The following is a 16,511-nucleotide window of genomic DNA, read 5'->3' on the forward strand; positions in this document are numbered from 1 at the left end:
AGTCATCAGCAGCTAGTTTATATTTAACCCAGGATTCAACAACAAAATTACAATACATAGTCCCAGGTTTCAAATTTGGGTTGATTTAAAATATAATCTTCAAGTTAATCATTCATATTTTGGATTCAAGTCTCCATTTCAACTAAAAATCTAAGTTAAAGAATAGGACTAAATCCAATAAAACTTTATTTAAAGTGCATTTAAAATTTGATTAGATTAAGCTCCATTCTTTAACTTGGATTTTTGGTTGAGATGGACATGTGAATCCAACATATCAACTATTAATTTGTAGACAAATTTGGATATTGAATTGTGTTTGGTTTTCAACACAACCAAATATCAACATTTGAAGCAGATGCCGACTAATTTTCTGCTTGGATAGTTTGATCCGTGCCACTGATTTCGTCTGGCTTTAATTCCAGTTTTTGTCATTAAACGGGTGTCCTGACTCTCTGTGGTCACTAAAGATCCAATGGCACTTATTTTAAGAGTAGGGGTGTTAACCCTGCTGTCCTGGCTAAATTCCCAATCTGGCCCTCATACAGTCACCTAATCACCCCCAGTTTACGATTGTCTCATTCATCCCCCCCTTCTCTCCCCTGTAACTATTCCCCAGGTTGTTGCTGTAACTGAGAATGTGTTCTCAGTCAACTTACCTGGTAAAATAAATAAAATAAAAATATGTTGGATTCAAGTCTCCATCTCAACCAAAAATACATGTTTTGTATTATTATTTCTTAGGGTCAACAATGACTTGTACCAATTACAGTATCTTATGAAATGTTGATTGTTAGGTGAAATGTATATATTGTTTGTTGTGATTCTGTTACAATCTAAAAAATTAATAAAAATGATTTAAAAAACGTTTTTGTTAAAGAATAGGACTAAAACAAATGAAACTTAAATACACTTTAAATAAAGTTTAATTTGATTTAGTCCTATTCTTTAACTTTCATTCTTGAGTGAGATGGAAATGTGAATCGAACATACAGTTGAAGTCGGAAGTTTACATACACTTAGGTTGGAGTCATTAAAACTTGTTTTTCAACCAGGAGGAAAGGAAGCGCTACTAAGGTACACAATAGTAGATTTTGGTAGACAGAAGGTGCTCTTTGGTAAAAGGGGTGAATTGGTCATCAAAAAGAACGCGCTAAATAGCGTTTCAATCGGTTACATAATATATAATAATATAATATAATAATAATATATGCCATTTAGCTGACGCTTTTATCCAAAGCGACTTACAGTCATGTGTGCATACATTCTACGTATGGGTGGTCCCGGGAATCGAACCCACTATCCTGGCGTTACAAGCGCCATGCTCTACCAGCTGAGCCACAGAAGGACCATCACTTGCTCTGAGACCTTGAAATAGTAGTTCCCCTTGCTCTGCAAGGGCCGCGGCATTTGTGGAGCGATGGGTAACGATGCTTCGAGGGTGACTGTTGTTGATGTGTGCAGAAGGTCCTTGGTTCGCGCCCGGGTATGGGCGAGGGGACGGTTTAAAAATTATACTGTTACAGTTACACAATTGTTTGGACACAGCTAGTAAGCAATACTATACACATTAACAAGTGAAATACTGTAGCTATGTTATCAAAAAATTCAACTCCAAGCTAGAAGTATCAGAATGCTTAGAAAGGTAGTTCTAACCTTAAATATGACTGGGAGAAGTGTCAAGAATAAGAGAGCAATATATTCCATAGTACACTAGAACACAGCAAAACATGAACAACAACAGTCTAAAAATAGCTGAGGGCAATTGAGCAAAATGTCCACTAGATGACAGCAAATGAACCTATCACGACCCGACAGGAAGGGTGAGAAATCCATATCTTCATTTAAACCAGGGAACTTAGTGGCCTGTAGTTTGTAAATCCATATCTTAATTTAAACCAGGGTACTTAGTGGCCTGTAGTTTGTAAATCCATATCTTCATTTAAACCAGGGTACTTAGTGGCCTGTAGTTTGTAAATCCATATATTAATTTAAACCAGGGTACTTAGTGGCCTGTAGTTTGTAAATCCATATCTTCATTTAAACCAGGGTACTTAGTGGCCTGTAGTTTGTAAATCCATATCTTAATTTAAACCAGGGTACTTAGTGGCCTGTAGTTTGTAAATCCATATCTTCATTTAAACCAGGGTACTTAGTGGCCTGTAGTTTGTAAATCCATATCTTCATTTAAACCAGGGTACTTAGTGGCCTGTAGTTTGTAAATCCTAAAACTTTCCCTTTGGCTAACTGTTTAAGACGGTCCCCTTTTCTAATTGAGGCTGGGACATGATCAATACCAATAGCTTGTAGGGAGGCAGGGTTGCCATGGTGTAAGGACTTGTTGTGCCTTGCCATGGGGTAGTCTTCATTGCCTACCCGTATGGCGTACTTGTGTTCCTCTAAGCGGTCTTGAAGGCGTCTCTTTGTCCGTCCAATGTAGAACACCTTGCACTGTGGACACTCCAATCTATAAATGACATGAGTGGTTTCGCAGTTAATTAAATGCTTGACATAATACTCCATTTTAGAAGCTGTGTCAACAAAATACTTTTTCTGTGCAATATTTATGCAATGGTTACATTTAAAAGAGCCCTTGGGTTTGTGGTCAAGCCAAGTTGTTTGAGAGTCACCAGGAAGATAACTGAGGACTAATTTGTCATTTAGGGTCGGACATCTCTTAAAGCTCATGACTGGTGGCTCAGGGAAGACTTGGCGTAGTAGCGTATCACTTTAGAGGATTCCCCAATTATTTTAATGATTCTTTTAATGTTCTCTGCTTCATTGCTGTATTTTGTTACAAAATACACTCTCTCCGATGTACCACAAGGCACTCCCCTTCACAACAAGTTCTCTCTGTCAAGTATTCCAGCTCTTATACCTGCATCTTTAAGGACCTGAACGCTGAAGTCAGAAGTTTACAGACACTTAGGTTGGAGTCATTCAAACTAATTTTTCAACCACTCCACACATTTCTTGTTAACAAACTATAGTTTTGGCGAGTCGGTTATGACATTTACATTGTGCATGACACAAGTCATTTTTCCAACAATTGTTTAGACAGATTATTTCACTTATAATTCATTGTATCACAAGTCCATTGGGTTTACATACACTAAGTTGACTGTGTCTTTAAACAGCTTGGAAAATCCCAGGAAAATATGTCATGGCTTTAGAAGCTTCTGATAGGCTAATTGACATCATTTGAGTCAATTGGAGGTGTACCTGTAGATGTATTTCAAGACCTACCTTCAAACTCAGTGCCTCTTTGCTTGACATCATGGGAAAATCTAAAGAAATCAGCCAAGACCTCAGAAAAAATATTGTAGACCTCCACAAGTCAGGTTCATCCTTGGAAGCAATTTCCAAACGCCTGAATGTACCACGTTCATGTGTACAAACAATAGCATGCAAGTATAAACACCATGGGACCACACAGAGGTCATACAGCTCAGGAAGGAGACTCGTTCTGTCTCCTAGAGATGAACGTGCCTTCAGCAAAGGACCTTGTAAAGATGCTGGAGGAAACAGGTACAAATGTATCTATATCCACAGTAAAGCGAGTCCTATATCGACATAACCTGAAAGGCCGCTCAGAAAGGAAGAAGCCACTGCTCCAAAACCGCCATAAAAAAAGCCAGACTATGGTTTGCAACTGCACATGGGGGCAAAGGTCGTACTTTTTGGAGAAATGTTCTCTGGTCTGATGAATAAAAAATAGAACTCTTTGGCCATAATGACAATTGTTGTGTTTGGAGGAAAAAGGGGGAGGCTTGCAAGCCGAAGAACACCATCCCAACCATGAGGCACGGGGGTGGCAGCATCATGTTGTGCGGGTGCTTTGCTGCAGGAGGGACTGGTGCACATCACAAAATAGATGGCATCATGAGGAAGGAAAATTACGTGGATATATTGAAGCCGATCTGTTTGTTCGCTAGGCTTTCGAAGACTTTAATAAGGCAGGGCAGGATGGATATAGGTCTGTAATAGTTCGGTGTCTAGTGGTTTCGCATCCCTCCAATGGAGTTCCAGAAGCATGTAGAATCTATGCCAAGGCGCATTTAGGCTCTTGTGGTGGCCCAACACCCTATTACGATGTTTGTGTCCTTTATTTTGGCAGGTACCTGAACGTGATTACATGGGCATGGTCATTTATACTGTAATTTTTATTCAACATGTCCTCACCTGGGATTTGAACTCACAATATTTTGGTTCACAGCATTATGATCTTCCTGCTATGCCACCATGTCTATGTCAATGTCTCATTTAACCTGTAGTGCTACCCTTGGGACCATCTGTTGACAATCTTGATGACTGATACACAGGAGAGTTCTTACAACGTTTGCATGAAACGTGTCCAGAACATTAATATCTTATATTCTGAGAACATGTTCTGTGTATGTTTGGTGTGATGTTGATGGAATAATCTCCTAACCCTCAGAAAACTGGACACAGGAATATCTTTGCAAGTAAGGTTCCAATAAAACGTGTCTAGAACATTAATATTGAATATCCTGAGAACATGGTAACCACGTTCTGGGTAAGTTCTGTTTGACATCATTAAGGGAATGGCCTCTTGGAAACTGTCCTTGCACATCACTGGAACGTTTTTAAGAAAACATTAGGTAATGTTCTCTGAAGGTATGGGAACATTTGTTGTTAGCTGAGTTTGATGTGATAAGTAACTTGGCTATGCTACTTAAACATTTCAGTGACTGGTCAGCATTGAATCAACATCTGCATTGAATCAGGTAGGCCTAGGTTTTTAGCATTAAGAATAACATTGATCCCATTTGTCATTATGACACATTGTTTTCTTGGCAATGGGGCATGGATATGGTCTGACAGACTTGCCCTGCCTTTCAAAGGCAGTCTCACAGTCAAGTTCACTAAATCACACTTTTATTTATATGTGGCATGAGTAACAACCAGTGACCAACCAGCCTGACCACATAGGCTAAACCACGCCAATCATTCTTAGAATAAAAACAAACAGTCTTCTGAGTAGAAGACTGGCGTGGTCCCACCAGTCTATTCGTTTCTGGTAAAATATTACCATAATCACATAATCATGCAATATCCTAATCGAATTAAATAGGCTACTTCTTCCTGAAAAATACTGGCAAAAAAATATTTTGGATCCGAACACAAAATATTTATTCAAGCCTCCTTGGTTGAATTTTGAGATGTTATTTCCGAGAACAGAATTTTATTGAATTCAGAAAAAGATATAATAACCCATTTCAGATTGCCACCTTAGCCAATTTTCATAGGAATGATCTGAAAAGACTAAATAAATAGCATAAGCCTGTCTTGAGTTAATTTAATACCCTTTTGCTGAACTTCTTTTTGTAATCTTGTTTTGAAAGAAAAGGGTACACCGGTCTGTGTGATGTCATCTGACTGGCACAGTAAACACGTGTTGGAGCAGGTCCAACTCTTACTCAAAATGTGCAGGGAGAAATGTGCAGTCTAGGGTTCCCTCCCTTCATTGCGTAGGAGTCTAGTCTGCAAATCACTTGTGGGTTTTAATTGGACCGGATTCTCCAAATTAACGGGAATCCCTGTCAGAGAAGAAACCGGCAGCCTGCCTCTCTCTCAGTCCTTATAAAAGCAGACACAGTGCAGGACTCAGCAGGATTTGAACGGAGGGTCACTCTTTCAAGGTACAGTGAGACATTTCACTCTCAAGTCATTGTGCATAGGCTATATGATTTATAATGGAATATAAATTAATTGAGTTGTGATGTTCTTTGTTCTCTCCTTTCTGTCTGTCTGAATGCTATTGCTCAGGTTGAAACAGAGTACACCTGTGAAGATGACTCCATCAGTTATTTCTGCTCTTCTTCTGCTGGCTTGTGCTTTCCCATTCAATTCTGCTCAGTGTGAGTATTTCTAATCACTGCATATGTAAATAGCTTTGATACGTTTTCTGATGTGTGGTGTTTCTGGGTTTTATTCTAAATGGTTCTAACCTTCGTTAGAGATGATAAGGATGCATGTTGTCACTATTTAAATTACCATGAGCGTACTGAATTTCTTTCTGTAAAAGTATAACAGACTGTATATGCTTTATATACACTGATTTATATTTACTCATTCACAAATGATTAACTAGGAGTGGGAAATAGTTTTTTTCTGGCTCTGTAATGTAGGATTCCACCATTATCTTGTCAGTGTGACAAGTGACAAGTCCATCTGACAAGGCCTTATTGTTGGAATGATATTGATACTGTTGTCATTGCTGGTGACTTGTGACTGTCTGTTTGTGGAAAGATCTCCATGGCTGTGTGCTAGACTACTGAATGACACAAAATATTCTTTATGTTGTTGACCTTTCTGTATAGCAAGCTGTAGTGGGAGATGTGGAGGAGAGTATTACAGGGGTTACATGTGCCAGTGTGATTATGACTGTCTCACTCACGAGGAGTGCTGTAAGGACTACGAATCCCAGTGCACCACCAGTAAGGACTTTCATCTATTTATTTGTGGTATCCGAGTGACATTACATTATGATAAACAAGATGTGGATCATAACAACCCATTAGAATGCTTGACACGTTTTTAGATGATATAGACGCACATGGGTGTACAGGTATTATGCGTGGGTTATAACATAACCAGGAGGGGACTGGTGTGATAATGGATGTACTGTATGTCTGACTGTGTCTGTGTACCAGGTGACTCGTGTAAAGGGCGGTGTGGCGAATCCTTTAAGAGAGGCAGGCAGTGTGACTGTGATCCGGACTGCGCACGCTACAGCAAGTGCTGCCCAGATTACAAGAGCCAGTGTGGTATTGAAGGTTAGTAAAATGTCAAACACACCTAGCATGGTCTTCTGAAGTAAAATTCTACACCTTCAGAAAGTATTCATACCCCTTGACTTATTCCATATTTTGTTGCATTACAGCGTGACTTCAAAATGGATTCAATAAATGTATTTTCTCACCCATCTACAAACAATAACCCACAATGACAAAGTGAAAACATGTTTTTAGAAATGTTTGCTAATTTATTGAAATAGAAATACAGAAGTCTCTCATTTGCACAAGTATTCACACCCGAGTCAATACTTTGTAGAAGCACCTTTGGCAGTGATTACATCTGTGAGTCTTTCTGGGTAAGCTTTCCACACCTGAATTGTGCAACATTTGCCCATTATTATTTTCAAATTTCTTCAAGCTCTATCAAATTGGTTGTTGATCATTGCTAGACCTATATTTTCAGGTCTTGCCCTTGAATTTTCAAGTAGATTTAAGTCAAACTGTAAATCGGCCACTCAGGAACAGTCACCATCTTCTTAGTAAATGTACAGTAGATTTGGCCTTGTGGTTTAGGTTATTGTCCTGCTGAAAGGGGAATTCATCTCCCAGTGTCTGGTGGAAAGTAGACTGAACCAGGTTTTCCTCTAGAAATATGCCTGTGCTTAGCTCTATTCCGTTTCTTTTTTTATCCTGAAAAACTCCCAGTCCTGAACTATTACAAGCATACCCATAACATGATGCAGCCACCACTATGCTTGAAAATATGAAGAGTGGTACTCAGTAATGTGTTGAATTGGATTTGCCCGAAACATAACACTTGGTATTCAGGACAAAAAGTGAATTGCTTTGCAACATTGTTAGCAGTATTACTTTAGTGCCTTGTTGAAAATAGGATGCATGTTTCGGAATATTTGTATTCTGTTCAGGCTTCCTTCTTTTCACTCTGTCAATTAAGTTAGTATTATGGAGTAACTACAATGTTGTTGATCCATCCTTAGTTTTCTCCTGTCACAGACATTCAACTCTGTAACTGTTTTAAAGTCACCATTGGCCTCATGGTGAAATCCCTGAGCGGTTTCCTTCCTCTCCAGCAACTGAGTTAGGAAGGACACCTGTATCTTTGTAGCGACTGGGTGTATTGATACACCATCTAAAGTGTCATTAATAACTTGACAATGCTCAAAGGGATATTAAATATCTGCTTAAAAATATATTTTTACTCATCTACCAATGGGTGTCCTTCTTTGTGAGGCATTGAATCTGGTCTTGAATCTGTGTTGGAGATACACTGTTCCACTGAGGGACCTTACATATAATTGTATGTGTGCTGTACAGATATGAGATAGTCATTAAAAAAATAAATGTTAAATGCTATTACCGGTAATGTGACTTGTTAAGCACATTTTTACCACTGAACGTATTTAGGCTTGCCATAACAAAGGGGTTGAATACTTATCGATGGAAGATATTTAATTTATTTATATTTTTTATTAATTTGTAAAAATAAAATTATACTTTGAATTATGGGGTATTTTGTTGTAGACCAGTCACAAAAAATCTCAATTGAATCTATTTTAAATTCAGACTGTAACATAACAAATTGTGGAAAAAGTCAAGGGGTGTGCATACTTTCTGTAGACACAAACTTTTCTGTATTGCATCCACAGGTAAAGAGTATATATATAATATATATAATAATTATAAGTATATAATTTAATGTATGAAATAACATCGTATAAATTATAGTATGACTTACAATGAAAAAGTGGTTAGAGTTAGTTGATTTAAAGATAGGCATGTTGGCACTAGGCATGTAAATATGCACGTAAATGTTAAACTCATGCAGTTGCCTGCGTCAGTTAATTTTTTCTCTTTTAATAACTACTACAGACACCAAACAACCAGGCAGCACAACACCACTGAAGACTAGCTCATGTAATAACGTAAATGATGAAACACCAAAAGGTATAGCTTTTATTTAAAGATAGGCATGCTGGCACTATTCATGCAGTATATTCATATCAATAGCGTTATGCATGTTAAAATGCAGAAGCCTGTCTGTTCATCTTAATTATTTTCTGTCTTAGTATTTACCACTACAAGCACAAAACCAGCCAGTACAACACCAAAGACTAGCTCATGCAATAACGTAATTGATAACAAACCAAAAGGTATATTTCATTAAGTATTAGATTTGAGAGATATTATAGGAAAGTTGGTTGCTTTTGGATACTCTGACTCATTTAGTACTTGGTTGACACACCAGAGCCAGAGCCTCCCCAGATCCAGCCAAATGAGGAGCCAGAGATGACTCCCAATCCACAGGAGGAACTAAATGAAGGTCAGTATCTTCAGAACAACCTTACTGAGGAGATGGATAACCAACACTTCAGCCCTAAATAAGACTGAAATTTGAATTTTCACAATTATTCACTCAGCCCAACATCTTCCAATGACAAAGTCAAAACATTCCCTGTAATAAGAGAGTAATATTGTGTAATGAAAAACACAGATCTTTTGAACTTTTCCTGACCAGTCAAAAATGGCAGAGTGTGTGATTCCAAGATGTTTTGGATTGGCTGCCTGTCCTGCTGCTGTGACATTCTCTCCAGCTGTGACTTGAGCCAGAGCCCGGAGGCCATGTCTCCTCAGAGGTAGCCAGGAGCTCTGTGTCCGGGCCAGCCCCAACGGCCAAGAGAAACATGGGGAAATAATGTCATTATGAGTGGGCCGTGTGGAGGAGGGCAACAGGCACAGTCTCAATCAAAGAGAGAAGTGAGGAATGGTGAGATGAGGCCAGGATGGATGAGGAGATGGAAGTGTTATATGTGGGTTGCAACCCAAAGGTCGATTCGGGATAAAACAGGGTGTTTTTGGATTGATGCTCTCTGGCCAGTCCACTACAGACCCGTTGGCACTGTAGAAGTGTATTCCAGCCTGGAATGTCATCAGTGTCTGTGGTTTGATTCAAGACATGCCAGGATGAACTAGAAAAATAGGAAAATATCAGAGAGACAGAGTTGTGCAATTACACATGCCACCTATAACTCAGTTATGTTAATAAACAATTACATTCATTTTCAAATGTGTCAGATGACCAGTTCATGCCATTGGTCACTCTAGAACCAGAACTCCAGGATGAACAGGGAGATGGTGAGAGAAACTTTTTCCTCGTTTCTCAACATAGCTACAAATTCACTTTTTATTTAGCCTGTTGAATTGCTAGTTAGAAGATGTGTGAATGTGAATTTGACATTCATTTGCCCTTATTCCCTTCCACAGATGTAAAGGGTGAGACCTGGCCAGAACTCCCTGTTCCCTCTCCTGAGGCTGAGCAAGAGGCCATTTTAGAGGGGGACTACACACCCTTCCCTGAGGAATGGGATCCAGAGGCAACACCTGGCCAAGAGGGGACCCCACCAGCAGAGGCCAACCCCTACCTTGCCGAACCAGCCAAAGAGGTTCCCACTGAGACAGCAGGTAAGGGATTCAATGAAATTCAATCTTTATTGTCCCAGTACGGCAACTAATTATGCAGTCAGGACAGGAGTTATATCCCACTTAAGACACTCCTCCCTCTTATGGTTCCACAGGAAGAGGGTAACAGGATACTAAACCCTTATTACTCCCTTCAGGGGATCTGACCTCACCTCCTGACCTCAACCTCTCCTTCACCTAGTCCACAGATGTCCATCTCCTCTATAGCAATCCTTTGATCTCCTCCTGTCCATCCAGCACAATCCACAGCCACTCTGTCTTTCTACAGATCTCACTCCTTAATATACTATGCGTCTGATCTATCATGTTTTTAATATCTCAATGTTCAACATTTTGAATCCAACAATACACACCACAGCATTTGAGCACAGTGTGATAGCTGAGCCATATCATACATATCACTATTTCACTGTTCCTGGAAATTGCATTTGACAAGGTGTTTCACAATACTTTGAGTCATTTGGAGTCAAATCAAATCTGACACAGACATCAAATCTCATGTTTTTCTAACTCCAGACTCCAGTGTTCCTGAGGAACAGCCTGATTCCAGCAGCAGCCCATCTGCATTAGACACAACTCCCCCTAGATCCTCCTCTGAGCCCACCCCTGCCTCCCCCCAGCCCTCCGACCAGGTCTTCCCGAGCTCAGAGCCCCAGCCTGGGCCTACTCCTGCAGAGGACACCCTTGAACTCCTATCTGAAGGACAGAGTGAATTGGACCCTGAGGGTCAGAAGGCAGAACCTGACAACACACTGCCAAAGGACTCTGAACCCAGACCCTCAAACCCAGAGAATGCTGCCACCACACCAGCCTCTGACCCAACCTCTACCGGCCCCACACAGGGTACACCCTCAGGCCCAGAGGAACCTGAGTCTACCCCTGCATCTCTAGACAGCACCACCCCCTCCACCAAGCCTGACCAGACACCCAGTTCCCCTGAAGGATCTACCCCAAGCTCAGAGCAGGACAGCTACAAGGAGAATTCCCCAACAACCACCCCTTCAGACCCACAGGATCCCAATGCGGCCTCTGAGGCACCAGCATCTGATAGTGGTCCCGAAGCTAAACCTGGCAGAGTGGACACCCCAGAAAGTTTTGATGACAGAAGTATCCCCCAGACTGGAGATCTGGCAACGCCTCCCACCTCAGATCCTCAGGCCACATCCACAGACCCAACGGGACATGAAGAGGAAGGAGACAAGGCCGCACCAGAGGAGACCACTACAGACCCCATGAAGCTCACTCTCGTCCCCACCATCAAACCCACCCCCAACAAAACCACAGAGAAACCCAAGCCCAGCAAACCCACAGGGAAACCCAAGCCCAGTCCTACACGGCCCAGCACCCTCACTGATAACAACCAAGATCTGGGCACGGACAACCCCAGGGACTACCAAGCAGGTAAGCTTAACCATGTTGGATCTTGCTTTGTCTTACTTTAATACTATTGCAACGAAACAGTCAAAGTGGTAGAGCACCTATTACTGGGCAATGGTAGAGTCACCAGCCTTATTACTGGGCAATGGTAGAGTCACCAGCCTTATTACTGTACAATGGTAGAGTCACCAGCCTTATTACTGGGCAATGGTAGAGTCACCAGCCTTATTACTGGGCAATGGTAGAGTCACCAGCCTTATTACTGGGCAATGGTAGAGTCACCAGCCTTATTACTGGGCAATGGTAGAGTCACCAGCCTTATTACTGTACAATGGTAGAGTCACCAGCCTTATTACTGGGCAATGGTAGAGTCACCAGCCTTATTACTGTACAATGGTAGAGTCACCAGCCTTATTACTGGGCAATGGTAGAGTCACCAGCCTTATTACTGGGCAATGGTAGAGTCACCAGCCTTATTACTGTACAATGGTAGAGTCACCAGCCTTATTACTGGGCAATGGTAGAGTCACCAGCCTTATTACTGTACAATGGTAGAGTCACCAGCCTTATTACTGGGCAATGGTAGAGTCACCAGCCTTATTACTAGGTCGATTTGCCAGCCTATCCTTTCCTTAATGTGTCGCATTGGATTGTATTACTTCTCTTGGATGAAAAGAGCTTCCTCTTGCCAAGTGTAGCGGCACTATATTAACTGGTGACAGTCAAAGGTGACAGTTTTCCCATAGCCTAAGATAATCCAGCACTTTCTGTGGTTTGGAAAAAAGTCCTCAGCTCCTTCACAGAGCAAAACAGAAAGAGGTCACATTAAAGCAGCAATCAGCAGTTGAAACAATAACAAACCGTTCTCACGCCACTGTTTAAGTAAAAAGCTGAGGGACGGGCCTGGAGAAATATAGACTATGGATACAAGGACTGACCAACCCTGATATCAAAATTATAGTTTTAACCATGTTGAGGCTATTTAGTGTTTGTTTATATTTACTTTGTTTACAAACAAGCTTATATTTTGGATTCTGATAAAGTACGACAGCTGAACTCAGCTCATGAACTGTTATATTCTTCAGGAATCAATGGGTACATGTCATTCATTTATAAGTCCAAAAAAATTGCTGTAGCAACTGCTGATTGCCCCTTTAGCCAATTAACACTTGGACAGACATTTCAAACAGTCCTAGTTCACTTGTTTTTCTTATTAGTCCTCCCTTTTTCTCCAGATGAACACAATGACACCAACATCTGCAGCGGTCGTCCCGTCGGCGCGGTGACTACGCTGAGGAATGGGACCGTGGTGGTTTTCAGAGGTCAGTGCCAGACCATAACACTTGGTCTAGATACTGTCTATGTACCAGACACACCAGATGTTGGGTTTGCATTCCTAGACCACACCCTGTCTGCCTTTGTGATGTTGTGACTGGACTGTCCTTCAGCTCTTATCCACATTTTGTAGATGTGACACTGATTGTTTTTCAAACCCAAGAGAACCCCAAACATGTAAATGTTTCACGTTAATTTACAAGGGTAAAGATGGTTAGCTACCGTAAGACAACCCCTGTATTATAGACTAGAAGATAGATAGAGGGTAGGCCATCATTGTAAATCATTTGTTCTTAACTGACTTGCCTAGTTAAATAAAAAAAATAGGATGAGGATGAAAAGTAATTGAGGACTCGATGCAGATGGACATACCATACCAGTGTTGCTTCCACTGTCCTTCTTTAGGACACTATTTCTGGGTATTGGACAGCAATAGGGTGCCTGGACCTGCCCGTGGGATCACAGACGTGTGGGGTGTCCCTTCTCCCATCGACACAGTCTTCACCCGCTGCAACTGCCAGGGCAAGACATACTTCTTCAAGGTACACCACCTATGTAACATTAAAACATAAGATACCCAAAGCAAATGGGAGAATTTCCATTTTGTCATACAGTATTACTGACTTGAAGTGAAGGGTATCTGTTCAATAGGCCTAGAATGTAACTATCCCAAACATAGTGTTATAATACCTACTTTTATACTACATTAAGTGGAGTTGATAGAGAACAAAATTGTTTATCTATGTGCCTTCTCCCCTCCATAGGGTTCTAACTACTGGAGGTTCGAGAATGGCATGATGGAGCCCGGCTACCCCAAGTTAATCAGGGCGGGCTTCGATGGGCTGCAAGGACAGATCACGGCTGCCCTGTCTGTGCCAGAGTACCGCAAGAGGAGAGAGTCGGTCTACTTCTTCAAGAGAGGTGACTGACTGCTGTACACTACTTACCCAGTGGAGGCTGCTGAGGGGAGGACGGCTTATAATGTCTGGAACGTAGCGAATAAAATGTCATCAAACACATGGAAACCATGTGTTTGTTGTATTTGATACCATTCCACTCCAGCCATTATGAGCCCGTCCTCCCCAATTAAGGTGACACCAACCTCCTGTGACTTACACCATAATGTGACAATATTAACTCTGATATAAATACATTAGAATAATTTGTATTGCTAAAGCCAGTGATAATAGATTTACTCATAGGTTTCGGCTGTTTCTGGTAAAGCACAAAAAACAAGCATGCCCATGTCATCCTGAGCTACCACGTCTGATATCTGTATGATTGTCTGTTCCAGGAGGCTTGGTGCAGAAGTATTCCTACCAGTCTGGCATCAGCCCTACATGCGGCAGGAAGGTCCACTACTCTGTTTATACCGTACGCAACCGTGTTGCTAGGCAAGCAGGTAATGAGCTGCCCAACTTGACATTTCAGTCCTTTCACTGAACATTTTATTAGTCTGAGGCAGGCAGTGCTGAGAACCTGGAAAACCACTCACGGACAGGTTTTATTTGATCTGAGATGCATTTAGTTCTCTATAAAGACTCAGATGCGGCTCGGAAGGAGGGTAAGAGAAAGAGGAAACCAGGTTCACTGAATGTAAGCAGGTTATTCAGAGAAAACAATCACAATAGTCAGGTTGTGTGGGTGTAGAATCAGATTCTAGTGGAATGTCGCTACAATGTTTTTATTAGAAGTAAACCGACAGATTTAAGAACTACATAATTTCCTCAAACTGGAATTTGTACTCCAAGACACCTAGATAAATGTTCCAGTTCAAATATCACACTCCTCAAATTACATTTTGTCACTCTCTAAACTGAACGGTCTCTCCTCTCAGCGCCTCTGCTGGGACAGGAGATCAACATCCGTCTGACCTGGAGAGGCTTCCCGTCCACCGTGACCTCTGCCGTTTCCATCCCCACCCACAAGAAACCAGAGGGATACAACTACTACCTCTTCTCACGCTGTAAGTATTTAGCCAAGATACTATTTTTATTACCCAAATCCGAGCCTGTAGCCTGTCTTTGATGAAAAATGGTTTGGTGGAAAACCCTGCACCTGTCGGTCTGCTGTAAAAATCCAGTCCTAGACCTTACACAACGTAATGTCGGACACATCTGAGCCCCATGTGTCTAGGCAGGGTGGGTCAGAGAGGAGGGTGGAGTAGATGGGTCTGCTGGCACGGCTTGGTCCGGATCCTGTCCGACACATCTGAGCCCCATGTGTCTAGGCAGGGTGGGTCAGAGAGGAGGGTGGAGTAGATGGGTCTGCTGGCACGGCTTGGTCCGGATCTTGTCCGACACATCTGAGCCCCATGTGTCTAGGCAGGGTGGGTCAGAGAGGAGGGTGGAGTAGATGGGTCTGCTGGCACGGCTCGGTCCGGATCCTGTCCGACACATCTGAGCCCCATGTGTCTTGGCAGGGTGGGTCAGAGAGGAGGGTGGAGTAGATGGGTCTGCTGGCACGGCTTGGTCCGGATCCTGTCCTAGGAGTTTGTGTCAACAGCAGCCCTTCCTTACTCCATAAGGAGGGAGGTGTTTGTCTAGTCATTGTCATTAAGATACACTAAATTGGGGCTCAGGGTCTGCTGTGGCCAATTAAGAGGCCTCCCACAGGTCATGTTTTTCTGACAAAACATGGTTCATTGTTGGTGGTTCTGTCAGTATCATATTGCTACACAAACTTGAAAATTCTTGGACATATATGAAGTGATTAACATTTTCCTTTGCCAATTTTATATTTTGCATGGTTCAGTTCAAAACAAGGAAACTCTGCAAATGAGAGACCAAGTGAGCTCATATTTTCCTCAAATTAACCCACCCTCTTCCCGTGTCTTTCAGCCAAATACTACAACGTCAATATGGGAGATGAGCGACCTTTCATAGCAACTCCCCCGGTGAGCTCTGCTCCCCAGAAGAACTCCGCCAAAGACTTTTTCAACTGTCCAAAGGAAGTTTGAGGAGAAACAGCAGGGACATTCAAAAACAGATTCACTGACACAGCATTTTCCTAATGGATCTCAAACTTTATTAGCATCATTATTCATAAAATCAACACCACAATGTTTTAGCAAGGACTCCACGTAACAAATCTTTAAAAAAAAAGATTATTCATCATAACAATGAAATGATCAGTGATCACCATAACTACAGCAGATACATCATTTAGATTTCTGGTAAACGCAGGTTCTCTTTGGAACCAGGGTGCCCAGTCTAGTAGCGGGAATGAGGTCTTGTGGAGATGGAAATAATGTTGGGGCAGGAGCTCTGATCAGTTGTTTATCGGGCAAATCTCCTCCCAGTCCCAGTTACACCCCGTGATGGCAGCGTCCCTGGTTCCCATCAAACGAGACATATTAGTATGAGACAAAGGTCTGCTTTATTAATGTAAAAACAAATAATTCTGATTCTGTACAGCGCCTGTATAATATACAATGCTAATGTAACAAATAATTTTAAATGAAACATTTCTCTTCTGCATTTTTTGACTATTAAAATCGATTTAACATCAACAATTAATCTCGACTTGGTTTTATATGTTGTA

General features: G+C 41.6%; 2 protein-coding genes across 5 annotated transcripts in view; one reads left to right on the forward strand and one right to left on the reverse strand.

Moving 5' to 3' along the window:
• The first annotated feature begins 5,520 nt into the window (after positions 1–5,520).
• On the forward strand, positions 5,521–16,482 carry LOC118392781 (proteoglycan 4-like). Of its 4 annotated transcripts, XM_035784797.2 has the most exons (15): positions 5,521–5,660; positions 5,788–5,879; positions 6,342–6,458; positions 6,675–6,797; positions 8,649–8,723; positions 9,025–9,099; positions 9,852–9,911; positions 10,041–10,238; positions 10,773–11,657; positions 12,869–12,955; positions 13,374–13,510; positions 13,733–13,889; positions 14,263–14,370; positions 14,806–14,934; positions 15,809–16,482. In XM_035784797.2, exons 2-15 carry the CDS (start codon positions 5,813–5,815, stop codon positions 15,925–15,927), a joined length of 2,337 nt encoding a protein of 778 aa, XP_035640690.1. In that variant the 5' UTR covers positions 5,521–5,660; positions 5,788–5,812; the 3' UTR covers positions 15,928–16,482. The 4 variants fall into 4 exon arrangements, with proteins under 4 accessions (XP_035640690.1, XP_052316374.1, XP_052316397.1 ...); XM_052460414.1 differs by lacking the exon at positions 9,852–9,911; XM_052460426.1 differs by lacking the exon at positions 8,649–8,723 and having other exon boundaries at positions 5,523–5,660.
• Positions 15,973–16,511, reverse strand: part of LOC118392717 (nucleoprotein TPR-like) — a 35,541-nt gene continuing 35,002 nt past the window's right edge. The window contains 1 exon segment of the mRNA XM_035784790.2: positions 15,973–16,299. Within this exon segment, the coding sequence (XP_035640683.2) occupies positions 16,247–16,299 (53 nt within the window). The 3' untranslated portion in view covers positions 15,973–16,246.

Source organism: Oncorhynchus keta, chromosome 1 (assembly GCF_023373465.1).
Source record: "Oncorhynchus keta strain PuntledgeMale-10-30-2019 chromosome 1, Oket_V2, whole genome shotgun sequence".
Taxonomy (NCBI): Eukaryota; Metazoa; Chordata; class Actinopteri; order Salmoniformes; family Salmonidae; genus Oncorhynchus; species Oncorhynchus keta.